Genomic DNA, 25,329 nt, shown 5'->3' on the forward strand with positions numbered 1-25,329 from the left:
GAAACTCCTTTATTTTCCTTTTTCCTTTTCCAACTGCCCAGAACTACACACGACCAACTACCTCTTCTTCCCTCCTTCTGTCCATCAGTAACGACGAGAGAACCAATCATCAGACGAACTATCACGATCCCACGAAGGGAGACGATCACGAGACTTTCGATAATCTGACGCTGAATAAGTCCTTTCCGCCGAGGAGTTATAGTCGTAATTCGTAAGTCGTGAAGGAGGAGGACGAGCGAAATGACTCGGATGTTCAATGCGACGAGGTCGATAATCGCCTTCGAATCGTTGAGCTGGAGGAGGAGGAGGGGGAGGCGAGAAATCGGAGGTACGAATCGGAGAAGGACGACGAGCCGAGTAGACGAATCGTTCAGAAGGATTAGAACGGTATTGGAATGATTGGTGACGAGGAGAACGTTCGTGAGCCTGATCAGAAGTGGAAAGCGGGAGGGTTTGATCAGTTATCCATTTCTCAACTTTCTTCTCCTTTTCGTTCTCCTTCTCCTCGACGACGACGAAGGCGGGATGGAGACGATCTAAATTCACCTCTGAGATTGAGTATGACGGTTCACGTCCTCGGTGAGCTCGATTGGAAGCGTACGTCGAGATTGGAGACCTTGAACGTTCGGATCTCCTCCTTTCGTTGTATCGATCTGGCGAAGAAGTCCTTCTACGACTTCTTCCTCGGTCTCGTGATTCGTCTTCTCGGTATCTCCTATACTCGAAGTGGCGAGGGTCTCTTCGTCCGTTGCTTTCGAGTTCGATCGCTTCCTGCTCTTCCTCTCCGAAGCGCCTCGACTCGTCTTGCTGTTCTTCCGTCGCTCGTGACTTGATCTTGGTCGATTGTCGCTGCGAGATCCTCGAGCTTGAGTCTTGACGACTGATCTCCGGGGACGGACGTTGACGAATCGAAATCGGAGAAGGGTAATGAGCGCTCGTCGTGATTTGCGAAGAAGAATCATCTTGAGCAGCTTTCGAAATATCTATCGCGGTACGTGAGGCAACACTGTCAGCTCGTCTCGAGAGCGAACAGTCGGATAATTGAAAGCTCACCTTCCGATTCCATCTGATCGATACTCCAACTTTCACACCCTTCAACAGTTCTAACAGTCTCCTCAATTCCATTTCTCAACCTCCCTAATTTCTCACGAAGCACGACCTCGTCGTTGAGAGGAAGAGTGGGAGAGACGGCGATCAATCTCGCGCTCGTAGTAGAAATTTCGAGTTTGAGCTTGAACCCGGTGATTCGTTCGAGATGAGGAAGGGAAGAGGTCGGACCGAAGAACGCAGAGGCGGCAGCGAGTGGGATCCTACCCAATCGAGAGTGTGCTCCTCAGTACTCTAGGGAAGAAGGTTGAGAAGAACAGAAAAGATGGAAACTTACTCGAAATTGAGATTTTGAGATAGGAGAGGAGGGCTCTTTCGAGTTTCTTCGACGATCATCTCGTCTTGGTCATTGACGATTCCGTCCATTTCACTCTTCGTGAATAGAGTTGGGGAGGTATGAGAGTCAGGAGAGAGAGGCGTTGGGGAGTAAGAGTTTCGAATGACTGAACGATCACGACGCGAACGAGGAGAGATTGATCGAGCTTGACGATGATCACGTTCGTTGTTGTAACAAGTTCGATCTCCGTTGTTGTTGAAACCATTCCAGTTCCAAGAGGTTTGATGTGGTCGAGGAGGAAGAGCCCAACGGTTCCTTGGGTCAGGGAATGCAATTGAGGAAGGATGACGATTCGGGATCGAAGCGAACGTCCTCCTCCCCTCCGGTTTGTAACGACCGATCAAAGTTTCCCCAATTGCCGGTTTCAAGATCTCTTCGTTGAATTCGAGGAACTTGAAACAATTCTTTCGACTCAATTCCAGTTCCGAGAAGAACCTTCGTTCGATAAGGTCGTCTTTGATGATTTCGAGAGCTCGTTGAATGTCCGAGATGGTTCCTTGGAGTAATCCGAGATTGTGAGCTTGACCAGGGACGATCAAACCGAAGAGAGAAGGAATCGTGGCGACGAGATCGGCACCGAGGTAGACGACTTCGACGCGGACTCGACGTTGAACTTCTTGTGCGGCGGATCCTCGACGTCCGATAAGAGCGGGGACGAGATCGGGATAAGGGAGAACGAAACGGTAGAGGTAGATAGTAGAGTCAGGTTTCAAAGTTGAAGCGTTTGGGCGAGGAGGAGGAGGAGGAGGATTCGACGAGGAAGCTTGAGGTTGCTCTGAGGCGAGAGAGTTGTCGGATGACATAGAGCTAACTCGTTGGCGGTACTGAGGAATGAGGGAAGGGGAGTGTCAGCTGATTTGTTGCGAAAAATTTCGAAAGAGAAGACTCACCTCCGTACGAACCTCTTTCAACTCCCTCTCAATCCTCTCTTCCTCACTCTCACCTCCCTCATCTCTCACATCCTTTCCGTCCGGTCGAGTCAATCCGTTTCCTCCTCCCATCGCTACTTCGTTTCCCTTTTCCTCCTGCCTCTCTGGTCTCGACCCCCCTTGTCCAGTTCGCTCCTGTCGCACTTCTCCCATCTCTAGACTATCATAAATCGCCTCGAGAGATCCCTTCGCAGTCATTCGTCTCTCATGAGTTTCAATCGGCTTTGATACTGTTTCCCCTCCTCCTCCTCCCTCGACGGTGGCGAGACAGTCAGATAGATTCGGTGGACGCGTCATACTCAACGAGTCATTCCTTTGAGCGTAGGGGGAAGAGTGAAAGAAGAGATGGATTGAGTTGGATCGGATGAGGTGGAGAAGATGAATGAGAGCCTAGTCACTATCGATTCGTTGAAGTTTGTCGGAGCAGGCGGGCGTACAAGACGTTCAGGTAAGTATAGAGTGATGTGTGAAAGTCTGTGATGAGAGAGGAAGGAGAAGAGAGGAAAGAGTCAGTGACGAGTTTTGGGATGAGATTCTGAACGACAAATTCCCCTGAAGTTGGGCTCTCGTGAAAAAGGAGGTATTTGCGCTCATCACCTGACAGCTCTTAACAACTCTCCTGCGAGGAGTTGTCACAAGGGAGACTCGAGCAGCGTCGAGAGAAGAGCGAGTGACAAGCTTCGGAAAGAGCCTCGAGCTTGCGAAAAAAAAAGAGGTCGTTCTTACCTCTCTTCCAGATGACTCGTCATGCGAGAACTAGTTACACGAGACACAACAGAGAGCATGTATACCTGAGGAGACGAACACCTCCAAGTGGACGGATCCCGCCGTTACTCCTTCTTCCTCCGTTCCTCGAGCTCCTCTCCCTTTCCCTTCCGTCGCAATCGACTCATCCTGCTCGCCACAATCGCCATCCCAATCGCACAACACGCATACGCGACTCCAGGACTAACGACCCAATACACTCCTGTCGCGAACAACGGTCCCAAAGCTCTTCCCAATTGTCCTTTCGATCGAAACCTCCCTAACGCTTTTCCTTTCTTTTCCTCGATTTCTCCTCCACCTCCTCCTCCTGCGACGAGCTCAGTTTGATCCGTTTCGAGCGAAGCTAACGAATTGAGGGAATTAACGACAGTCGCTGAAACGTATGCGAGTCCAGCTGCCGCGAGGTAAAGGACCAAGAGAGGGAGTTTCGGGTTCGAGGAGCACCGATTCGAGAGTGACGGTAAAGAGGAAAGGAGGAGGAGGGAAATTTGACACGTCTTGATACCGGACAAGGCGAGGGAGAAAGTTTTCGAGGGAGTTGTTGAGAAGCGTCGAACGTAACCGCCTTGAAGGAGACTAGAGAGGATTCCGATAAATCCTAATAAACGACCATTTTGCTATTCGTATGAGAGTGAGCTCATAATCCTCCTACGAAACGATTTCGGTTTCGAAGAGGTGGACTCACGGAATTGGAGAAATCGAATAAATTGTTTGTTAGAAACGTGATTGTGAATTCAGCTCCTGTGATTGATTGCGTGTCATTCATGTGAGCACATACACGATATCACACAGGAAGGAGAATCACCCACCTAAAAAGAAGAACAAGAATCCGAAATGAATCCATTCCAACTCTTTCAACCTTTCTCGTCTCTCCTCGGGTGTCCTCCTCACTTTCTCTCCCTCCTTCTGTTCTGCCACGGTCTCCTCCTGATGTTCCTTCCTCCATCCTTTCGTCTCCGGTAGACATGCAGCCAAATACAGCGTCTCAATCGACAAGAGCGCCAAAGTGATTGCCGCTGGCACAGCATAAGAATTCAGCTTGATCTCTCCCAGTAACGGTATTCTCACGACCGGCGACGAAGAGAGGTGGAACAGATCTGTCGAGGCGAAGTAGGCGCCGAGGGAAGGACCGAGGGTGAAAGAGATCGCGAAAGCCAAACCGATGAGCGCTAGGGATTTCGAACGATTCGATCGAGTCGTCACGTCCGAGATTGCCGCGATACTCAGTTGAACCTACATCACCCCGTTTCAGCTGAATGTTCAGCTCGAGAGGAGGAGAGGAGAGGGAGACTCACATTCCCCTCTGAGAGTCCTCCAACGATTCTCGACGCCGCATAAACCGCAAACCTCTCTCCCGATCCCAGCCACAGCCCCGCACTGACGAGGTTCCCAATCATACTAACCATCAATACTTTCTTCCTGCCGTATTTGTCCGAGAGAGTACCGAGGAAAGGGGAGATTAGGAATTGACAGAAAGAGAATGTCGAGCCGAGTAAACCGCCGAGGAGGGTTAGGTCGAATCGAGAGGTCGTTGTAGAGGACGGAGGGGAGGAGGTCAGGTAGGAACGGAGTAAGAGGACGGTCGAGAGTGTGCGAGAGAGAAGAGTTGGGGACTACTGAGAAAGGTTCAGGTTTCGTCAGTCTCCAGCCTTCCGGGATTCAATCCGAAGGGACTAGGGACGTACAGTGAGTGACTGGGAGGCTTCTCGTTGTACGAAATCGTCTATGATCCGAGGAAAGAGGGGGAGCCTAAACGAGTTGGTTCTGTCAGTCAAAGAGCAGGTCTGTTGGGAGAATTGAAGAGCGTACGGCATCGTGAAAGCTAGTAAATCGAGTAGAAGCGCAATGAACACGAGCCGGACGACTTTACGAGCTGCCTTGTCGTCAATGCTTCGGTTGCTTGATGAGGACGGGGAAGCGAGCCGAGATGCCGATTCTATTGAGGGAGGCGCCATCTGAGGCAGTTCAAGTAGTCCAACTACTTCTTGGGTCGGGAAGGAATGGTGCAGAGACGAAGTGAGGTGGGGAAGAGAGAGAGAAGGAGGAAATCAAATTTCGCTGCGTCTTTCGGTGCAAGTCAGACTGAACTCGACGTCAGGACAAGTCTGTAGACTGAGTGAGATCTATGCGAGGGAAAGGGCGGAGGAGCAAGCCAGACGCAACTGGCAATGCTCGAGAGTCGATTTTCATTTCTGTGCGAGCTCCTCTCTCTTCTTTTCTTGGAGTTGCTTCCTCCGTTCTTCCCTCATGTTCAATCAATATTACATATCCCCCAGTACCACGTGCCTATGCACTGTCCCGCGTAGCGTCACTCATCCTCCTCGCATCTAACTCCATTGCTTCCGCTCCCTCGGCGTTTCCCTCATTTCTCAAGATTTCAGCAGCTTCGAGAGCAGCATGTCGTCGTTCTGAGATTGTTTGTTTGACTCGAGCCATGGACTTTTGACACTGTGGAACAAAGAGACCGAGTGAGAGTCAGTTTTCGGTTCAGAGTTTATTCCGACACCAAAAGCAACTGGCTCTTCTTCCTCTCGAAGCCGCTCCCTCGGCTGAAGCCATGCCCTGAGCCATCACGGACAGAGTGACGGGGAGAACAAAAGAGAGAGAGAAAGAGACGACTAACCATTCTCAATTTCTCCGGAACTGCAGTAAATCCCGTCAAATCAACCCTCAATCTCCTCGCCTCTTCCCGTTGAGTCAACAACACATTCCTTTCCCTCAACAACACGTACCACAACGCATGCAACTCTTCAAACGATTTACGTCTCAATTCAAACGAAGTCCACGAACGACCTGAACACTCCCCCGAACACATCAGTTTCGCGCTCACTCGAAACTGAATGTGAGAGTAGGGGCGTACTAGAGTAATCCTTCTGTCGATTAGGTTCCTCGAGCGATTCCTTGTTGTGGAAGAATTTCCACAATGGATGACCATCTGTGTTCGTTTCGGATTGTTTCGGCCATTGTGACCGAGGGATTCGAGTACCAGTTACTCCGTATTTCGTCTCGTCTCGTTTCGGGCGGAACGCGGTTGATTGAGCGGGAGATGAAGGAGATGAGGAAAAAGATCGGAGAACTGGGAGGGAGGTGGAGACGGAGGAGCTCGTCGAGGCGCGTGGTAGAGAGGCTGATACAGTTGATAGTAGGCGTGTGCTGGACATCGTGAGTAGAGTGTTGGGAGTGGAGAAGGAAGCAAATCGCTCCCCATCAATTCGATAAATTCGGAACGACCTGTCTCGCTTGCTCGGTAGCTCAGTATGCAGCTACATGAGCTTAGTAGAGCTACTGGCTGCGCCCCAAAAGCGAGTTTGAAAGTCGAAATTTGATATTTGTCACGTGACTAGAATGAACCACGGGGTCTTGTCTTTCCTCCTCCCTCTGTTCTTCTCCCGCTCACCCACGCTACGCCAGAATCAGCTATGACGGAAGAACTAGTGCTTCACCCTTCAGACGATGTAAGCGCTCTCCTTCCCCTCCCCCTTGCCGATCCCCCTCATCATCTCTCCTCCCTCTCTCCTCTTCCTTCGCTGACCTGCATCTCTACGATTAGCCCGCGACCCAATCGAACTACGATGACATCGCTACGACACACTTGCATCTCGACTGGACTGTCGATTTCTCGCAATCCTTCATCCGAGGATCTGTCGTTCACTCCCTCCTCGCAAAGAAGAACGGAATCAACCAAGTCGTCTTTGATTCTTCGTTCATTTCGATCAAGCGAATCGTCGAAGTTAAAGACGAGAAAGAAATCGGTGAATTGAAGTGGCATTTACCGAAGAGGAACAAATCGATGGGATCCGCTCTTAAAGTCGAGCTCGGAAGGGAGTTGAAGAAGGGAGACAATGTCGAGGTCAAGATTGAATACTCGACGACGGATGAATGTACTGCGCTTGGGTGGTTGACTCCGGAACAGGTGAGGAGATCGCATAGTTCAGTTCGTTTTTGTCCTCGACTGAGACTGTACTCTGCAACTCCACTCTAGACCGATAGCGGCAAGTACGCATTCTTGTACAGTCAATGTCAAGCGATCCACTGTCGCTCCCTAATCCGTAAGACTACTCATTTCTCCACCTTTCGCGAAACAATGCTCAATTCCTTTCACCTCTTCCGTCTGACAGCGTGTCAAGACACCCCCTCTGTAAAAGCGACCTATAGTGCCGTCGTCCATTCGCCGCTCCCGATCCTTCTCTCCGCTCGTCGAACTTCTCCCCCTCCTTCTGCTCCTCAACCCGAAATCGACGGACAACTCCACACTTACAAGTTCGAACAATCGATCGCGATCCCTTCGTATTTGATCGCGATTGCGGGAGGAGAATTGGCGTTCAAGGCGTTAGGGGAGAGGACGGGAATTTGGGCGGAACCGGGAATGCTAGAGAGGAGTGCTTGGGAGTTCCAAGAGGATGCCGAGAAGTGAGCGCAGCCCGCAATCTCAGACGTGATTGTACCGACTGACTGATCGAGATGCTGCTCGTTAGGATCGTCTCGGGTCTCGAAGAACTCGTCACGCCGTATGTTTGGGGTCGATACGATGCGCTCGTTCTTCCGGCTTCGTTCCCTTACGGTGGTACGTCTTTCTTCACCTGCACTTAGATCAACTATCTCAAACTCTCCCTGTCAATTTCCGCTATCAGGTATGGAGAACGCAAACGTAAGCTCTTTCGGTTTGTACTGATTCGTCGTTTGCGCCCAAGCTGAGCTTTCTCATCATCCTTCTACAACCTCCGTCGCTCGCCGTCTTCGTCTTTCGTCCGCTCTTCGTCCTTACTTAACCTCCGTCCTTTCGCGCCCTCGTCACAGATGACTTTCGTAAGAGAAAAGATCCTTTTCTCCCGAAGATGAACCCCTCTGACTCGGTCTCCTCTCGCAGTTGACTCCCGCCCTCATCGTTGGAGATCGTTCTCAAGTCGATGTCCTCGGCCACGAAGCCTCTCACAGCTGGCACGGCAACCTCATTTCTTGTTCCGACTGGGCCTCATTCTGGCTCAACGAAGGATGGACAACTTACACGGAGCGCCTCCTTACGGGTAAGTTACACGGCAACCCAGCGTCTCGTGATTTCGAATACATTATCGGGGAGAAAGCGATGAAGGACGATTTGAAACGGTTCGATAAGGACGGTCTCAGGTTTGGACAGAGGTTACATATCCCGTACGAGAAGGGAGTCGATCCGGACGATGTTTACTCGTCGGTCGCTTACGATGTGAGTGCCACTATCATGTACTGAAGATTCAGTAGCTGATGAGTGTTTCGTTTGCAGAAAGGAGCAAATTTCCTCTACTGTCTCGAGAAAACCGTTGGAGGTCTCGAAGTCTTCAACCGTATGTAGCTCTCGTTGCTACTTTGCAGTCTACCCGAAGAGAAACTGAGTAGCGTCGCGACTTGAAACAGCTTACCACAAGGCGTTCGTCAAGAAATTCTCTGGTCACTCGATCTCGACTCAAGACTGGCTCGATCACTTCTGGTGCGTCAACCCTCGACTCACCTTACTATAACAGTGACGTGAACGACGAGGGGCTCGCACAGGTCGTACTGGTCTCAATTCCCTGAAAAGGAGAAACTCCTGAAAGAAAAAGTCGATTTCGATGCCTGGCTCAACGGTGAAGGACTCGATCTACCCGTCAAAATGGAGTACGACACGTCTCTCGCCGATGCTTCGTACGCTCTCGCCGCTTCTTGGGATTCGGCTCGATCACTCCCTCGAGAAGAACTCGTCAAGAAATTCTCGAAAGCCGATATCGAGAAATTCCAAACGAATCAGGTTATCGTCTTCCTCGAGACTCTAGCGGGTAAGGATTCGTTCGAGAAGAACCAAGAGGCGATCGAGGTCATGGAAGAGGTCTACGGTTTCCTCGAAACGAAGAACCCGGAAATCAAGGTGAGTTTCTCTTTTCCATTGTTCCTCTGGACAAAACTTACCTCGTCTTCATTCGTAGCTCCGAAACTTCCTCGTCTCCCTCAAAGCCGGCCTCTACGCGACTGAAGCCGCAGCATTCGTTCGAACTGTCGGTCGACTCAAGTACGTTCGACCAATCTACCGCGCGATCTTCGAGATTGAACCCGAGTTGGCGAAGAAGACGTTCCTCGAATCGAAACACTTGTTGCACCCGATCGCGAGGACTATGGTTGCAAGGGTCAGTCTCTCTCGTTGAACTCTACCGCGATCAGGAGTTTGGAGTCCAACGTGACGAGAACACTGACATTATCTTCTCTGAAAGGACCTCGGATTGGAGAAGTAATCTTGGAGTTCTTCTATCTCACAGTTGTACAGCATTCGACATCACAATTCATACTCGTTCCTCCGTCCTGTCTTTGCGAGAGGCGTGCGATGACAACCAAGCTCAACGAAAATTCTCTTTTCAACCGATCGACGTTCCGACCGGCTTCTCTTCTCCCACTTTCTCTCCGTACCGGCTTTTCCTGCAGGCCTCCTTCGCCTCTTTTCAAGCTCCCTCGTTCACTCCAGTCACGAACGAAATCTTTTTTGTTCAGCCACGAATCTACTCGAACTCGTTTCTCTCGGCTTTGACTCTCTCTCTTTCCTTTCTAGCTATTCCTGCACCCTTTCACACACACACACACTGAACAGCAACATATCTAGGAACTACGATGTCGCTATATCAAACTGTACCGACGAATACTAAGAGAGGTTCGGACGTTCTCGCTGGTGAGCACTCTCTTCCTATTTCTCTTCGGTTGTAGATCCGTCGCTGACTCAAAGTTGAATGTGAGTCGTTCAGGCGAGAGACCGAACAAGTTGACGAGGAAAAGTCGAGGGACGAATGAACCTCCTCGGTGAGTCTTTCTCCACGCCTTTCCTTCCTCAATCGAAGCTGACTGTGACCCCGATACCTCGATGATAGCAGTCCCGTCCGACCCATGTTGAAGCGATCCGGGTCGACTAGGAGCATCTTTGCTGGAGCTTTCGACATAGTGAGTCGTCCTCACTCGTCAAAGCAGAGGAAAGCAACTAATTTTCCTTCATCGACAGTTTGCTCGCCGCTCAGTCCCGACCACTGCATACGACTCTCCAGAAGACGAAGAGCGAAGGATCGGATTTGGGCATCAAGCGGAAGAGGAAGAACCAGTTTCACGCTTTCGACTTCGACAAGTTTGTCCGCCATCTCCCTTCATTTCTCTGCTTTGACTGACGCTCGACTCCTATAGATGCCTTCACTTCTCTCGCTCTCCTCGATGATCCGCGGTGCCTCCTCCTCTAAGCCTACCTCAGTCTCCCTAAACCCTTCTCCAACCGCAACTTCATTCCTCTCGAACAACACTACCTCGGATAACCTCCCAGCTCTCATCTCTCCTACCGAATCAACCTTCTCGTCAGCTTCCCAAGACACGATCGATACCGTCTGTTCAACAATCTCTGCTTCGTCCGCTCCTATCGATTTACCCTTTTCACCTTCGTTCGTTCGAGGCGAGGACGAATGGGATATCTCTATCGGGGATTCAACGATGAACTCCATGACGACGGGGACGATCGACTTACAAGGTAGTTATACGCCGGTTTGCTACGAAGGGATTTGGGGAAAGACTGTAGGGAAGAAAGATCATTTGAGTTTGGGGAACTCGAACGAGGAGGAAAGAGAGAATTTCCTCTCCGTCTTGTCGTGAGGAGGAGGAGGGGTAGAGGGTAACCTTGTACATAGATATATTTATATGACTCGTCAGTGGGACTTGCTCTATCTCTCTCCATACAGCTTTGCAGTCGGATTCGATCTTTGGTTGTGTGCAATTTTGTTCTTTCGTAATGAGCTGAGACGTCTACCGCCGCTCTGACCTTCTGCGTCCTTGAGAACTAGCTCGTTGCTCGGCTCTGTCAGCCTGTGACCTCGCTGTCTGTCGGGAGCAAGGACGTAGCGAGCGAACAAAGCGCGGAAAAGAGAGAACTTTCATTTTCCGATTTTGTTTTGCTTTTCCCGCTGAGCTCTCTCCTGCAGCTGTAGACGCTGTTTGACTACGTTCCTACTACTAGCAATTCGTCACGTCACATTGAAAATCTCGAGATCTCAAACTCCGTCGCGTCGCGAGTTCATTTCTCTCTCCTTTTCCCTCTTCAACTCGACGACGATGCGACCACCTTTCAAGAATGGAGGAGGCAAGAAAGGGATGCGACAAGTGACTGGCAAACATCAAAAGAAGATCATTCTACGACCTGCTCCCATTCCCGAATCAAAGAAGGGGAAAGAGAGATCAACCTCCGAAGACCCTCAGGACCCCTCGGAGGAAGAACACGAAGAAGAGGAAGAGGAAGAAGACACGGAACAGTACGGATACAGGGAATCGCTTCAACAAGATCGGAGACCTTTAGCAGGGTTTAGGATCTCAGTCTCGGGCTGTAGGGAGTTGAAACAGGACTTGTTGGAGATTGCGCAAGAGTATGGTGCGGAACGACAAGGGGCTTTACATATCGATACGACTCATTTAATCACGGATAGACCAGAGGGTGCGAAATACAAGGTTAGCCAACTTTCACTTTTCGAGTCTGTCAATACGCTGTGTTTGCTAACGTTGGACGATGTGAGAATGGTAGATTGCACTAGAGAGGAAGATGGCGATCATGCTACCGAGTTGGTTACCCGCAGTGAGAGAAGCTTGGACGAGTGGAGAGAAAATCGATTGGGATCAAGTGAGTTTTGCTCATCCTCTCCCGGTTCGACGCCTACGAACCTGATCGAGGATCTTTAAATCTCACAGCTCGAGCTTGCTCATCGCCTGAAACCTCTCCAAGATGTAGTCTTTTGTCTGACTCAATTCGCGCAAGGTAAGATTTCTTTCTTCTCTCTTTTCTCCCTTCTCCTCCGAACCACTCACCTCTACTTCCCCCTCGTCTACAGGCGACTACAAAGACTCCTTCAAAGAGCTCCTCCTCGATGCCGGAGCCGCCTACACCTCGAAACTCAACGCCTCGGTAACCCATCTAATCGTCGCCTCTCCCTCTTCTCCTCATTCCCAAACTCCCGCCTCTGACAAACTCCTGCACGCTTCTAAAAGTCGACGACATTTACATCCTCACTTCGAGGTCATGTGGGAAGGATGGGCGAGAGAGGCGGTCAAGTTTGGAGGGAGGAGGGAAGAGAGGGATAGGGTTTGGAGGTATCGAGAAGGAGGGGGAGAACCGGAGCAGGATCTGAGTTGGACAGTTGAGGAACCTCCGAAACGTGGGATCGCGAGTACTACTCCTGGACCTTCGACACAACAAACTCAAACTTCAACCTCGAATCCCGTCAAGAATCTTTCGCAAACTACTTCTCGAGAATTGACAGGAAGACTAGTAGGAGGAGGAGGAGATTCGACTACGAGAAAGTTCACGGGATACGATCAATCGATCATCGATACGGTTGAGGAGGAACAGAGTCGTCGCACGGCTGCTGCAGAGACGAATCACGATCTTTTACATGGGAAAATCCTCAAGAAACGAAGACGAACGAATAATAATCTCGCTCCTGACGCTTCTCAAGGGAACCCTGAACAATTATTCGACATCTTTGGTCAAATCTCGGTCGATCAGAACAATAACGTCGCCCTCAATCCGAATCCGAATCCGAATCTGAATTCAGCTCAAGCACTTTTCAATCTCCCTCCTCAAGCTGACGATCAACAACTCGAACTACCCATCCCACCAATCGGGTTCAAAGACGAAGATATGGTTTACGAAATGAGGGAAGGACAAGTCGGATTACAACGAACGAAGAAATCTAAATCCGCGATCAAAGCGATCACTTTGAAACGTTCAATCTCTGAAGTCGAGAAGAAAACTCCGAAATCTTTCTCTCAAGCTCAGAGTCAGAAGATTGTCGGAATGGAGGAGGACGATTCAGGATTCCTCGATAACACGACCGCCTTTGGAGAAGGGGGAGGATTACCGATCCCTTCGAATTCTTCTTCTTCGACGGATTCGATTCCTGGGAACATCTTTACGGGCTTAACGTTGGCCGTGATGGGGATCAAAGCTAGAGATCCACAGATCATCGCTGGTATCATCACTAGAGGAGGCGGAACATGTCTGATCGATGCTACGGAAGAAGAACTCGAAACGGTCGATTGGATCGTCGTTGATTTCGTAGAGTGAGTCTCCAAGTCTCTCCCATCATCGATCCCCTTCTTCTGACAGAGAGCTGATGGATAGATTTCGTGGCTCTCGTAGACCGCCAGAACGATTCATGAATTCGAAAGATGAACGAGTCGTTTCGGTTTGTTGGATCGAAGTTTGTATTTGGGAAGAACGAGTCGTTCCTCTCTTGGATCGGATCCTCGATAGACCGATCCCTTATCCTTGTCCCGTCAAAGGTGAGCTCTCTCCTTCTTGACTCGCAGCCAGCCAGACGACGAAGCTGATGTAAGTCGAATTCTGAACACAGGAGCGGAGAATCTTTTGGTTCATTTCTCCGGATGGCAGGAGGATGATGGTCCATACATGCATCACAATCGACGATTCCTCCACGCAGTCGGTTCGTCTTTTCTTTGTTCCCTTCATTCTCCTCATCAACAAAAAGCTCACATCGAGTTAATTTGAGTTCAGGTGTTGAAATCTCGACGAGTTTCAATCGATCCTGTACCCATTTGATCCTCTACGATCTCGAAGAGAACCCTTCTCTCTCGCTATCAGAAATCGACGAGAATGGTAATCGAAAACTAGTGAAAGCTAGAGAATGGGGGAAACGAGTTGTTTCAATGAGGGATTTCAGGAAGGAAATGCAGAGACTCGCGATGGGCGAGGAAGAGGGGGAGGAGGAGACGAGGAGCGTGAAGGGAAAGGGGAAAGGGAAGGAAAGAGAATGCGGGAAGGAGATCACGAATCAGAGAAGAGGAGAGGAGGAGGAGGAAGAATCGATGAAATTGGGAGGACCCCTCGAAGAATGCGTCGTTTGTTTCTCGACGAAATCGAATGTACGCTCCTTCTCTCTCCCTTCTCCTCTTCTCTCTTCGTCGCTGACGTTCTCGCTCGTAGTTTGATCGTCAACATCTCGCCAACATCGTCAAAGATTTAGGAGGTACTGCTGCCCGACAATACAGTGAATCAATCACTCATTTCGTCTATTCCGATCCCATTATCGCTTCGAATCATTCCAGTAAAGGAGGAACTCGAGCGACGGCAGCGGGAGTCGATCACAAAGACTTGAAATTGGCGAAAACGAATAAAAATTGTAGGATCGTTCATCCGAGATGGGTTGAAGAGGTACGTCTTACCAGTCTTCCACGTTATCTAGCTCTGAGAAAAGAGAAACTGATAGTATGAGTGAGTGCGTGTAGTGTGGGAGAACAGGAATTAAAGTACAAGAATTAGATTTCCCTTCGACTTTCGATTCGGGGAAAGGGGGACAATTGTTCGAGGTTGGAATGTCGATGGCTCCTTCACCACCACCGCCTGCCCGCAACTCTCCTCCTCGTGCCGAGCGCTCGATAACCTCGATGGAAATGAAGAGAACTCCTTCGACCTCGAAAGGAAAAGGAAAACAATTAGAATTCGATCAAGAGGAGGAGGAGAAAGAGGACGAAAGGATGCGATCACCGAGTCCAAGGAGGAGGAGGAGATCAAATAGTAGTAGTACGAGAACCGAAGTCGCCGTCGAGGAAGAAGAAGAAGAAGAAGAAGCGAAACTTCCGCCACCACAGCAGGCCGAAAACTTAGAAAATCGATCTGCTTCCTCCTCTTCTCGAGCTCGAAACCCTTTCACCTCAACCACCACGAACGCCTCTTCCTCATCGCGACCTATTCCTCACTACGACGATGAGGAAGAAGATCATTCGACTCTCGAACCTTTATCGGCGATCCCACCTCGACAAACGGATGAACGAGAATTGGAGAGGAGAAGGGAGGAGGAGAAGAAAAGGAAAGATGATTTATTGAGAGCTCAGACGGATATGTTGAAGAAAGCTATGGCGCCTATTGGGAATGGGGAAGGGAGGAGTAAATTGAATCCGTTCAAGAAAGTGAGTCATCCTTTCCAATTCTCTCTCTTTTCTGACAAAAGGTGTTTAATGCTAATTAAACGTGTGTACTTAGCATCAATCCATCCCTCATCTCTCGACCTCTCCCTCGAAGCGTAAAAACTCTTCCCCAACCCGAACGACTTCACTCCCAACTCTCCTTCCCTCCTCCTCCCCTTCCCATCCTCATCCTCATCCTCATCCCGACGAACCTCAATCCCTCAATCTCCCTCATCCGCCGTCCTCATCCGCCGTCGAATACACTCAATCCCAAGCGTTCACAGGCGAAGAGATTAATGGAGGAGGTGGTGGAGGGAGAGTAATGTTTAATGAACCGGAAGCGATCGAGGCTAAAGAGAGGATCTTGAAGAGACAGAGAGAGGCGGCGGAGGAGGAGAAGAGAAGACAGAGGGAGGAGGAGGGGAGTCAGGGAAGGAGAGTTACGAGAAGTGCGAGGAAGGGGATGTATTAAATCTCGAAGCCTTCTCTCTCTTTATCGTGGTTACTTGTTGTGTTTGATGAAAAGATCATGTTGTTTCTCTTTTTCTACTCTACTTCGATTGGATATCACGCGAACGAGGGAGAGATGCAAGAAGGAAGATAGAGTCGAGTGAGAAATTATTTATTCTCCTCCCTTTTCTAACCATTCAGCATAAGCTTTCAACCTCTCTTTCTCTTTCTCCGCTTCTCCCCCTCCTCCTCCAGTGTCTCCCTCCGTCGATTCTAGCCCAGTACCTTCGAGTAAATCGTCCCCTTTCCCAGATTTCGAGAATTTATGTTTCCCATTCATTGGGTAGGCTTGAATCGTCCGACCGGCGAAGAATCGACCGTTCATTTTCTACGCACCAGTTTTTCGAGCGTCAGTGAAAAGAAAAGGGAAACAGGAGAGAGGGCAGGGAGAGGAAGTGAACTGACGGCTATACAAGCTTTCGCAGATAATTCTTCCCGAAATCGAACGGTCATGATGCCTCTATCCTCTTTCTGTACCCAGAGCACTCCTACACATCAGTACCCAGTATCGAAGCATGACGTGAGAGGAGAGCCGAACGCACGTCGTAAAGAGTCACGTTCGTAACAGTTCCCAAAGTTTCACATTCTTCCCTCACATCCTCTTTCAAATCCAGTAGTAAGGTCGCATCTTCCTCGAGTTCTGAAAGTGTAAACATCCCTTCTAGTACTACTACACCTTTGAACTTCTTTGCAGTAGCAGAAGAGGAAGATTCTTCATCGGATGAATCCCAATCTTGTAATTTCCTATTCTCTCCCAAACAACTTTAATCAGCCACTCCTCTCTCTCTCTCTCTCAGCTGATAGGATAGAAAGAGAGTGAGAAGTGAGTGCTTACTGTCTCTGAGCCGCGGCTTTCTTTCCCAATCTCTTAGCTCTCTCCTCACTCTTCTTCTCCTCATCAGTTTTCTTTCTCTTCTCTTTTCCCTGTCCCTCCCCATCTCCACCCTCCGTCTTTTCTTTCGGGGTCCATTTCGCCTCCTGAACATTAATCAACCCTTTCCCACTCCCCAACTCCAATTCCGTCTGATCAAACAACCTCTTGGCCAACTCTACACTCTCCTTCTGTAAATAAACGATCAATGCTTCCCCTTTGAACTGTCCCGAGGTAGGGTCATGGTAGAGTTTGATACGAGGTTGTGAGGTTATTGGATCGAGGAGGATGAGACCGGCTTTAGAGAAGAGGGAGGAGAGGAGGGAAATCGAGGGAGGAGGGGATAAGGGAAGAGAGGAAACGAAGATTGAGGTGTTTGTAGAGGGTTTCTCGGAGGAAGGGGCTTTGCGCTTTTTGGAGGCTTGCTTACGTTCCTCCTTACTTAGGGGAATAATCTCTTCCTATATAAAAGTAGGAGAGTGAGTTGCGAAATGCGACAGAATGAGAGGAAGAGAGAAAACGAACTGTTTCGTCGACTCCTTGTACGGAATAAGCCGCTTGTTGTTTCTTCATTAAATCTTCATCTACCTACTCATCCACGTCGTTCACAGCGCAGCGAAAGGAGAGAGGGAGAGAGAGTTCAGTCCGGGAAATGACCTCAACGCTTAGAGAATGAGAGTCGAGAGAGAGAGAAAGCAAAGAGCAGCTCACGATAGGTACCCAAGCTTTCCTCTGATCGTCCCATTCCAATTCGGCACCATCTGGAGTTTCTACCATCCATTTTTGTGAGGTCGTGTCAAAGTAAGGTTCCGACTGATTCCCATTTGTTGCTCCTCCGGCTGAATTGGCGGTCATGGCGGGTGCTTGCGAGGTGGATGCGATAGGTTGATGAGGGGTAGACATCCCTTTCAAAGTTAGCGTAATAGTTGGTGAGAGGAAGAGACGCGAACAAACAAACGTTCCTCTCCCTCTCTCTCTCTCTCTCCTCCACCTGCTCGATCAGCGACCAACTGAACTCTATTATCCCGATGGTGGAACCTTCCTCACCGATCAAACGTTCTCGACCACTCTCGTTCGCGCTCCCCTCCTCTTCTTCCTCCTCATTCAACTTGAACACTCGACCTCTTTCCCCAGATTCGACCGTCTCCTCCACTCGTTCCAGTGCGAGTAGTAGACCAAGTCACAGATCAACCGCATCTTTATCGTCTTTGGCGCAGTTGAATTTGAATGGAGGAGGGAGTGAGAGAGGGGGTTCGCACAGTCCTCTACCCATGTTTTCACCAAAGAGTCCCAACACAAATGGGGGACTCGAGAGATCTCCCAGCCTTCATTGGGGAACGTTTCAAGGGAACTCGTCACCGAATCCAAGTAATCAGAACAATGGGGTAGGGAAAGAATTTGAACATGTTCAAAATAAAACTTTTGCTAAATGGTCAGACTCTTCCTCTCCGCTCTATCTACATCGTTGTTGAATGCGAAACTGATGAGGTGGTGAAGAGTTACGACAGGTTGAATGCGAGATTAGAACCTCATGGTTATCCACCTGTAACGGATTTAGGAACTGATTTTTCAGATGGAACTCGACTAATTCAACTCATCGTACGTCTCCCTTCTCCTCCTCTTCCTTTTCTCTACTGACTCTCTTCGAGTGTGCGCTCCTCTAGGAAGTACTCACTGAGATCAGTCTAGGACGATACAATCAATCCCCTTCCCTCCGAGTTCAAAAAATGGAAAACACTGTCAAAGCTCTCAACCGAATCAAAGAAATGGGAGTCCATCTCACCAACATTGGTCCCGAAGATATAGTCGATGGGAATCGAAAATTGATATTGGGGATGATTTGGAGTTTGGTGTTGAGGTTTTCGATTGCGGATATTAACGAGGAAGGAAGTCATGCGAAGGATGGATTGTTGTTGTGGTGTCAACGAAAGACGAACGGTTATGAGAGAGTCGAGGTGAGGGATTTTACCAAGAGTTGGGTAGATGGATTGGCTTTGTACGTTTCGAGCTCATTCTCCCCTTCTCCTGTCGCTCTTGAGGGCTCGTTCTACTGTTTCTGCAGTCTACTGACTCTCATTCGGTTGTAGTTGCGCACTCATCCATCGACACCGTCCCGACTTACTCGATTACGCCCCTCTCGCTTCGCAAGAACCCTCCCTCCAATCCTCAATCTCCAACCTCGAATTAGCCTTCTCGATCGCCGAAACTCATCTCGGAATCCCTCGTTTACTCGACGTCGAAGATATTGCCGGAATCAATGGGACTAGTATGACGAGGGGTAGACCGGATGAAAGGAGTTTGATGACTTATGTCGCTCAATTTTTCCACGCTTTTAGTTCGAAAGGTAACCATAACCTGGTTCCCACATCGAGTCAAGCAGAAGGCTGATGATGTGAATCGCGGTTTGTCGGTTATACAGCTCAACAAGAATCCGAATCTCGAGTAATTTCTCATTTCGTCGAAAACATGTCTGAATTAATGCTCTCCGTTCACTCCTACGAACGACGTCTCTCCTCCGTACGTCCCCATCTCCCTCTTCCCATCTTTTCCCTCACTAACTCTCTCTTCCCCTTCCGAGTAGTTATTATCCTCGATCTCCGCCCACCTAGAAACTCTTCACGCCCTCCCCTCTCCCTCTCAGACCCCCTACCCAACCCTCCTAAAACTCCTAGAATCCTTCTCCTCGAATTACTATACGACAACTCGGAGGACTTGGAAGCGAGAGAAACTTGAACTCGAGGGTTTATTGGGAAGGATTCGGGAGAAATTGAGGACTTATGGATTGAGGGATTATACGCCACCTGAAGGGTTGAGACTGGGAGATCTTGGGAGTAAGTGGGAAGAATTGGAGAGGGGGGAGAAGAGACAGGTTGGGGGATTGAGGAGGGAAGTGGAGCGATTGAGAAATGAAGCGAGGGAACGAGTGGAGAGAACGATCAGAGAGGTTGAAGGAAGGTTGAAGGAAGTGGAGAAGGAAGTGGCGGAGATGAGAGTGGGCACAGCACTGGAGGTGAGGGGCGATTCGCTGTAAAGGAGATCTTTGTCGGTTTCAACAAGCTGATGGGTTTCCTTGCTTGACTTTGCCCTATCACAGGTACAAATCGATCACCTCCGTTCTCTCCAATCCACTCGGTTCCCACGCTTGAACGAGTTGTTGACGTGGTTGGAAGATGCGGAAACTCAATGTCGAAATTACGATGTACCGATTCCTATTCTCCTTGCCTCCTCATCTTCTTCCTCCTCCACAATAACAAGAGATAATGAAGACGATGAGGTGATCATTCATTCACATGAAGGTTTGGCATGGGAGTTTGAAAGACTTTCCGATAATCTTGTTGCGAAAATCGCTTTTCTCGAAAATCAAGTGCGTTCCATTCCTTCCTTTCTCTTCGTTCCTCGCTGTCTCTTTCTCTCGTAGTAGAGTATCTTGCTGACGAATCAAGTGGGCCCGCTGTGCGTGAGTAGATCACAGCCCGTAAAAGTAGTTCACTCAAACCCGAACAATTAGAAGAATTTGAATCGGCCTTCCGAGCGTTTGATAAAGACTCTCGAAACCGATTAGGTCTGGATGAACTCGTTGGGGCGTTAGGAAGTTTGGGAGTGGCGGAAATCGTATGTCTCTCCCTTTCTCCAGTTCCTTCTATCTTTTCCCTTGGAGCTCTTCGCGTGGCGTAGACTCGCTCCAAGAGAAGGTGAAGCTGATGAATGGGGATCGAGTGACGGATATACAGAATCTTGAGGAGATCAAGCAGGACGAGAACGAGGAAGTTAGCTTTGAAGAGTTTATTCGATTCCTCGTAAGTTCCATCGCTTCCCGTCTCTTCTCTTCTCTTCTCTTCCGCCTCGTCGACGTTCTGTATCCGGAATCCTGATCCTGATGACCTCTTCTCGATTGATCGATCTGTATAGACCGCTCGTAACGAAGATCGTCTAACCGGCGAAAAGGTTCGATCCTGTTTCCGTTCCGTCGCTTCCGAAAAAGTACGTTTCCCCATCTCATCTCCCTCCTCCCTGTCTACGAAGTACTGACAACCTCGGCCAATGATCTACTCTGCAGGGCTACGTAACCGAATTAGACCTCACTCGACTCTCCCTCCCAACTTCCTCTCTACAATTCTTGAAACAACACATGCCTCAATCCCTCATACAAGTACCTATCAATGAGAACACTGCAGCGGGAGAAGGTGGGATGAAAGAAGAAGTCGTGTTGGATTATGAAGAGTTTTTGAATCAATTCTTGGAGTAAAACACATTTTCGCTCTCTCGAGGGAACGAGGGAACGAGGGCGCCAGAGGGAGACAGGAAAGGGGGAGATGGAGCATAGACACTAGACTATTTTGGACTGGTTAACGATTGATTGTACTACTACTGGCCGCTATTCGCATCGTTTTGGATCAGGTTTCGCAGATTCGGGAATTCAATATCATTTTATCACTACTACCCTTTCATTCCTCTCAGGTTTATAGTCTGTCGCCGAGAGATCATTCCGTGCGTGGCTTGTAGCTGGACGTGCCCGCCCGTTGTGTCGTTCGAAAAGAAGGGAGAGCGAGATCAGAGCTTGGATCGTTGCGAAATTCTTCGTGTCAATTTTAGAGAAGGATAGACCGATAGTGCAGGAATATAGTCTTAGTCCAGCGCCCTCACCAATGTCAGAAATGCTTGCGCGAAGAGCAAGAGGCGAAAAGAGATGAGGAAACAGTTTCGATTCTTCTCTCTTCTTCCAATCACTCGAGACGCCTCGAAGTCTCTTCGACGAGTTCAACAGCTCTCTCGTGACTCTGACACAGCAGCGCAAGCCTCAAAGTCTCCGTTTCAATCCCCACTTTCGTCATCGTCTCTTCCTCCTCCCTCTCCCTCTCCACTTCAGCCTGCAGGATGTCGAGTGAATCACCCCTCTCGACTGATCGCCTTCTTTCCCTGTGCGGATCCCTCTCGCCGCCCTCGAGTGCACTCACTTCTCTCCCTTCAGCGATTCTCCTCCTCCTTCATTCGATTCATTCCTCTCTCTCTTTCCGTCTAATCGACCCAGCTCCAATTGAAGACAACCATCTCCCCTCGAACTGGACCTCTACAAGTGGTCTCAAATACAAACACGATCAATCCTCTCTCGAATTCTTTATTTCCGTCGTCGATCTCGGAGACAAACTTCTCATAGTCGGCAACGCTCTCAACGTACGTTCCCCTCTTTCCCTCCTACTCTCTCCAGATCGCTGACTCCACAGTGAGATAGAACGCTCGTTCGAGTTCATTCGAAGTAGTGAAATCTGATTATTTCTCCATTTCCTCCCTTCCTTCTTCCTCATCGCCTCTAGCGCCTTCCGATCTCGCCACCAGACCGTTCTCAACCAGAACGAGGTTGGAGGATTTCGTGATTCTTTATCGATTGAATGTTTTACAGAAATTGGTACCCGGATTGAGGAAAGAAGGTTACGAGGAACTCGATACAACCTCCTCTTCTGGTTCGTCGGGAAGTGGACAGCGTGATGGAGGGAGGTTAGCGGGGACGAGGGATTATTTACCTGATAGAGGAGGACCGGAGGGAGTTTATCCAGAACCTAGACCAAGAGGGGATGATCCTTTACGAATCCCTCGCTCAGGAGGTCGTGGAGGAGGGGGTAGACCTATCGGAGAGATTGGGAGGAACGATTTAGAGCCATTAGGTGGAATGGGAGGTACTTTCGGAGGAGGATTACCTCGAGGAATTGGAGGATTCGATGGAGAAGGAGAAGGAGGTGGAATGTACATGGGACCTAATCATCCCTTATTCAGAGAAAGATTCGAAGGAGACCCAGGATTCGGGGAGGGTGGAAGGAGATGGGGTGGAGATGGGTTCTTACCACCAATTGGAGCGCCTCCTGGAGCGAGATTCGATCCGATTGGGCCAGAGGTACGCTCGAGCTCCCTCGCGATAAGTATCTATGGAAATGGAACTGATCGCTTTCGATCGAGTTTGCAGAATGGAGCACCTGGATCAACGGGTCCAAGCGCGGGATTACCTCAAGGAACGTTTGGAATTGGAAGAGGAGGGAGACAAGTGCATCCTGATTTAGAGGTCAGTCGTCGTCTTGTCTCACAGAGAGAGTCTGTACAACGGGAAACAGCTGACACGTACTGAGTGTAGCAACCGGGTCGACAAGGACCAAATTTCGGATCAGGATCAGGATCGAGAGGAGGATTCGGAGGCGGAGGCGGAGGAGGTGAAGGGTTCGGGAATATGTTTGGCTGATTCTCGAGGCGCCGATTGAGGATGAGTCTGTGCGAATATCGTAGTGTTGTAACGGATCGTCGCGTGGGATTCTTCTGTATTTCGTGGGGTTCGTTTCGTTCCGTGTCTCCTTCGCGACTCGTCTCTCCTCGATTGTGAGCGCTCTCAACGTAGCACGTCATCGATGCTCGCCTCGTCGTGCTCTAAGCTCAGAGAATCGCGAAGACGAGAAAGAGACTGAGCAAAGAATCTGTGTTTGCGGGGGTCAAAAGAAACGAAACTGATTGTCTGATTGCACCGTGCTCCTCATCAAGTACCTTCTCGAGTGCGAGCGGGACTCTCCTGAGCTGGAGCTAGATCGACATTATGAAGCAGAGGTCGAAAACGATGGAGAATCGGTCCGAAGGCTTTTCTCTCGAGAACGACATGGCAAAAAGTGAAGGAAGGAACGCAACGAAACTGACTTGACTTCGAAGAAAGAAACAGTCATAACAGTACAAGCTTTGAAACAAGGAAGAATTTGATTCGGGTGTCGAGTCGAGTTCCATGTGGCTGAAATCAAGGGCCTTCCCGAGAACAGCTTGCGACGAGACCGCTCTCATTCGCGATTCGACTCGACCTGATCTGAGAGACTACGATTGCTCAGGTATAAACCACGGGGAAGCGGCAGTGCATGTGCATAGGGAGAAAGACGTACGAATGATGACGGAACGAGCTGAACGACACCGCGTTTCCTTGATTCTCCCGCCTTTCCTTTTCGCGACTTTCCTTCGTGTCCTTGCACCTCGTCTCTCGTCTCTCCGATAGCCATTCGCCTAGCCAATGGTCTCCTTGCGCTCCTGAAGGGCCGCATCACAACTCAGCCTCATTCGTTTTCAGCCTCCTCCTCTTCCTCTGAGTCTTCCTCCGAGTTGTCCTCCGAGTCTTCCTCCGAGTCGTCCTCCGAGTCGTCCTTCGAGTCGTCCTCCGAGGCGTTGTCGTCCTCCTCCTTGGGAACGGGGACGAGAGATAGCACGAACCAATCTTGTTCCGGAAGTTCGGTTTCAACCAAGTCGATCCGTTTCTTCCTGAAAGAGCGGCGATCGACCGCCGGCGGGAGAATACAGCCGTATTCGACGGCTTTGAGATGGTATCTTTCGAGCTTGTAGAAGTCCTTGTCGTAATAGGCGTGAAGGATCGACCGATTGTTGGCTTCGAGGAAAAAGTCGTCGATAATTTCGATAGCGTTCATCAGGGTTCCTTCGACCTCGATCCCGTACTCTTCCCCACTCGCTTGGAGATCCCTCACGGCTCTGACCCTAGAAGGATCATCCCGGACCCAGAGCGGAAAATAACCACGGGCTTCCATTGACGGTAGGTTTTTCACCCGGTCCCAGTCAAACCCTGGAGTTGAGGGAGGCTCGATGAAATCTGGTATACGTCCAGCAGGGTAACGATGGAGCGTGAGAGTGCGGAGGAGGGGTAGTCGATCAGGTCCGGCGACGAGAAGTTGAAGTCCAGCTGGATCGTAATTACAGAATGCGAGGCAGATGTAGACGAGAGAAGGGAGCTGAACGAGGGCGAGATGGATTCTTTCGGCGGCGATGTCTCCATCGACATCCAGACGAACGAGAGTTTGGAATCGGGGGAGATGGAGATCAATGTTTGGAAAGGCGACGCGTCGCAGGGTAAGTTTGAGCACCTTGAGGTCGCGTGGGAGTTGTTCCATGACTGAATAAAGTGTGTCGGGCCTCCTTGAGTCGAAGTCGAAGCGTGTGAGTGCCGGACAGGCTCGGATCAAGTCCAGAACTTGGTAGTCGTCTTCAGGAGGGAAATCCGTGGAGATCTTCAGAGCCTTCAGCATCGGTAACGGGCTACCCTGATAACCTGACAGCGAGTTTGTACCGTCCAAGGATAATGATTCGAGCGAAGGGAAGTCGGCTAAGATGTCGAGCGAAGGATTCGTACTTCGGTAAAGGTTCAAGGAACGTAGGTTACGCAGCGCTAAGCCTCCTCGGACCGCCTTGACAAGTGTATCGAAGTGACCATTGATCCCAAAATGAAGAGTTCTGAGGGTTGGCAGGAGAGGTAGAAGTGTTTCAAGCGGCTTGAGATAAAGCGACGAGATCTCCTCCTCCTCCTGTTCCGGGCCGTCAGTCGTGATAATCTTGAGGGATTCGACGAGCTCGCAGAGTCGGGGAGAATGCTGAACTTTCGCTACAAACCGCGGGAAAGAACGATACCCCTGCCAGAAGTTGTCGAATTTGCGGTAAAGTTCTCTCTCCCAGAAGGCGAAGAGTCTCTTTGAAAGGGGACCGCCACAAGGTTCCTTATCGGAGGCGAGCCGGAAGATGGTTTCGAGGAGTTCGTGAGGGAGCGTTGAGAGATGATCGATTCGGGAGATCTAAAGTTCGAGAGCAGTGTCAGCTTCATAGAGAGACCGGGAACGAGTATCTGAGCCATACCTGACCATTCTGGCTATCTGCTACGTCCATGGCGATCCGCGGGCGAGGTGGAGAAGTTCGAAAGGAGTGCAAGGGAAGGGAAGGAAAGGAAGAAGCAATCAACCTGTTCAACCACTTCGCGACAACTACCGGCCCTCGTTTACAGTCAACTCTACCAGAGTCAAAGAGCCCGTGTCTGAACTGCTGGGTCCAGTCGGAGCGGCTTGTTTCGCTGGAGAGAATCT

At 49.9% G+C, this 25,329-nt stretch overlaps 10 protein-coding genes across 10 annotated transcripts; 5 read left to right on the plus strand and 5 right to left on the minus strand.

Moving 5' to 3' along the window:
• Nucleotides 1-84: 84 nt before the first annotated feature.
• JCM6883_000253 (uncharacterized protein) lies at nt 85-2,526 on the minus strand (the record flags this gene model as incomplete). Its single annotated transcript, XM_076630983.1, has 6 exons — nt 85-536; nt 602-715; nt 900-983; nt 1,054-1,310; nt 1,385-2,268; nt 2,335-2,526. The coding sequence occupies 6 exons, from the start codon at nt 2,524-2,526 to the stop codon at nt 85-87; spliced, it is 1,983 nt and encodes a 660-aa protein (XP_076489123.1).
• Nucleotides 2,527-3,203: 677 nt separating this feature from the next.
• On the minus strand, nt 3,204-5,093 carry JCM6883_000254 (uncharacterized protein; the record flags this gene model as incomplete). The annotated part of the gene is made up of 6 exons (XM_076630984.1): nt 3,204-3,755; nt 3,824-3,879; nt 3,948-4,371; nt 4,434-4,751; nt 4,824-4,887; nt 4,948-5,093. 6 exons carry the CDS (start codon nt 5,091-5,093, stop codon nt 3,204-3,206), a joined length of 1,560 nt encoding a protein of 519 aa, XP_076489124.1.
• Nucleotides 5,094-5,424: 331 nt separating this feature from the next.
• MRPL4 (mitochondrial 54S ribosomal protein uL29m MRPL4) lies at nt 5,425-6,299 on the minus strand (the record flags this gene model as incomplete). Its single annotated transcript, XM_076630985.1, has 3 exons — nt 5,425-5,586; nt 5,762-5,931; nt 5,999-6,299. The coding sequence occupies 3 exons, from the start codon at nt 6,297-6,299 to the stop codon at nt 5,425-5,427; spliced, it is 633 nt and encodes a 210-aa protein (XP_076489125.1).
• Nucleotides 6,300-6,557: 258 nt separating this feature from the next.
• LAP2 (bifunctional aminopeptidase/epoxide hydrolase) lies at nt 6,558-9,374 on the plus strand (the record flags this gene model as incomplete). The annotated part of the gene is made up of 12 exons (XM_076630986.1): nt 6,558-6,593; nt 6,689-7,051; nt 7,121-7,187; nt 7,257-7,548; nt 7,614-7,702; nt 7,770-7,786; nt 8,006-8,338; nt 8,396-8,456; nt 8,527-8,599; nt 8,662-9,013; nt 9,072-9,269; nt 9,354-9,374. 12 exons carry the CDS (start codon nt 6,558-6,560, stop codon nt 9,372-9,374), a joined length of 1,902 nt encoding a protein of 633 aa, XP_076489126.1.
• Nucleotides 9,375-9,744: 370 nt separating this feature from the next.
• Nucleotides 9,745-10,758, plus strand: JCM6883_000257 (uncharacterized protein; the record flags this gene model as incomplete). Its single annotated transcript, XM_076630987.1, has 4 exons — nt 9,745-9,802; nt 9,876-9,930; nt 10,002-10,068; nt 10,303-10,758. The coding sequence occupies 4 exons, from the start codon at nt 9,745-9,747 to the stop codon at nt 10,756-10,758; spliced, it is 636 nt and encodes a 211-aa protein (XP_076489127.1).
• Nucleotides 10,759-11,214: 456 nt separating this feature from the next.
• Nucleotides 11,215-15,547, plus strand: JCM6883_000258 (uncharacterized protein; the record flags this gene model as incomplete). The annotated part of the gene is made up of 10 exons (XM_076630988.1): nt 11,215-11,604; nt 11,678-11,773; nt 11,842-11,908; nt 11,982-13,212; nt 13,292-13,434; nt 13,506-13,595; nt 13,667-14,034; nt 14,096-14,323; nt 14,398-15,078; nt 15,152-15,547. 10 exons carry the CDS (start codon nt 11,215-11,217, stop codon nt 15,545-15,547), a joined length of 3,690 nt encoding a protein of 1,229 aa, XP_076489128.1.
• Nucleotides 15,548-15,697: 150 nt separating this feature from the next.
• On the minus strand, nt 15,698-17,359 carry CUS2 (U2 snRNP complex subunit CUS2; the record flags this gene model as incomplete). The annotated part of the gene is made up of 6 exons (XM_076630989.1): nt 15,698-15,913; nt 15,991-16,056; nt 16,128-16,329; nt 16,421-16,917; nt 16,982-17,044; nt 17,168-17,359. 6 exons carry the CDS (start codon nt 17,357-17,359, stop codon nt 15,698-15,700), a joined length of 1,236 nt encoding a protein of 411 aa, XP_076489129.1.
• A 125-nt stretch (nt 17,360-17,484) lies between these two features.
• On the plus strand, nt 17,485-20,702 carry JCM6883_000260 (uncharacterized protein; the record flags this gene model as incomplete). The annotated part of the gene is made up of 11 exons (XM_076630990.1): nt 17,485-17,888; nt 17,965-18,055; nt 18,121-18,452; nt 18,544-18,800; nt 18,876-18,973; nt 19,038-19,466; nt 19,551-19,820; nt 19,922-20,068; nt 20,188-20,253; nt 20,366-20,437; nt 20,514-20,702. The coding sequence occupies 11 exons, from the start codon at nt 17,485-17,487 to the stop codon at nt 20,700-20,702; spliced, it is 2,355 nt and encodes a 784-aa protein (XP_076489130.1).
• A 629-nt stretch (nt 20,703-21,331) lies between these two features.
• On the plus strand, nt 21,332-22,682 carry JCM6883_000261 (proteasome inhibitor PI31 family protein; the record flags this gene model as incomplete). The annotated part of the gene is made up of 4 exons (XM_076630991.1): nt 21,332-21,628; nt 21,687-22,343; nt 22,413-22,508; nt 22,578-22,682. The coding sequence occupies 4 exons, from the start codon at nt 21,332-21,334 to the stop codon at nt 22,680-22,682; spliced, it is 1,155 nt and encodes a 384-aa protein (XP_076489131.1).
• An 844-nt stretch (nt 22,683-23,526) lies between these two features.
• JCM6883_000262 (uncharacterized protein) lies at nt 23,527-25,135 on the minus strand (the record flags this gene model as incomplete). The annotated part of the gene is made up of 2 exons (XM_076630992.1): nt 23,527-25,044; nt 25,106-25,135. The coding sequence occupies 2 exons, from the start codon at nt 25,133-25,135 to the stop codon at nt 23,527-23,529; spliced, it is 1,548 nt and encodes a 515-aa protein (XP_076489132.1).
• Between the last annotated feature and the right edge of the window lie 194 nt (nt 25,136-25,329).

This window comes from Sporobolomyces salmoneus, assembly GCF_050403485.1.
Source record: "Sporobolomyces salmoneus JCM6883 DNA, S_salmoneus_JCM6883_v1_ctg13, whole genome shotgun sequence".
Lineage (NCBI taxonomy): Eukaryota > Fungi > Basidiomycota > Microbotryomycetes > Sporidiobolales > Sporidiobolaceae > Sporobolomyces > Sporobolomyces salmoneus.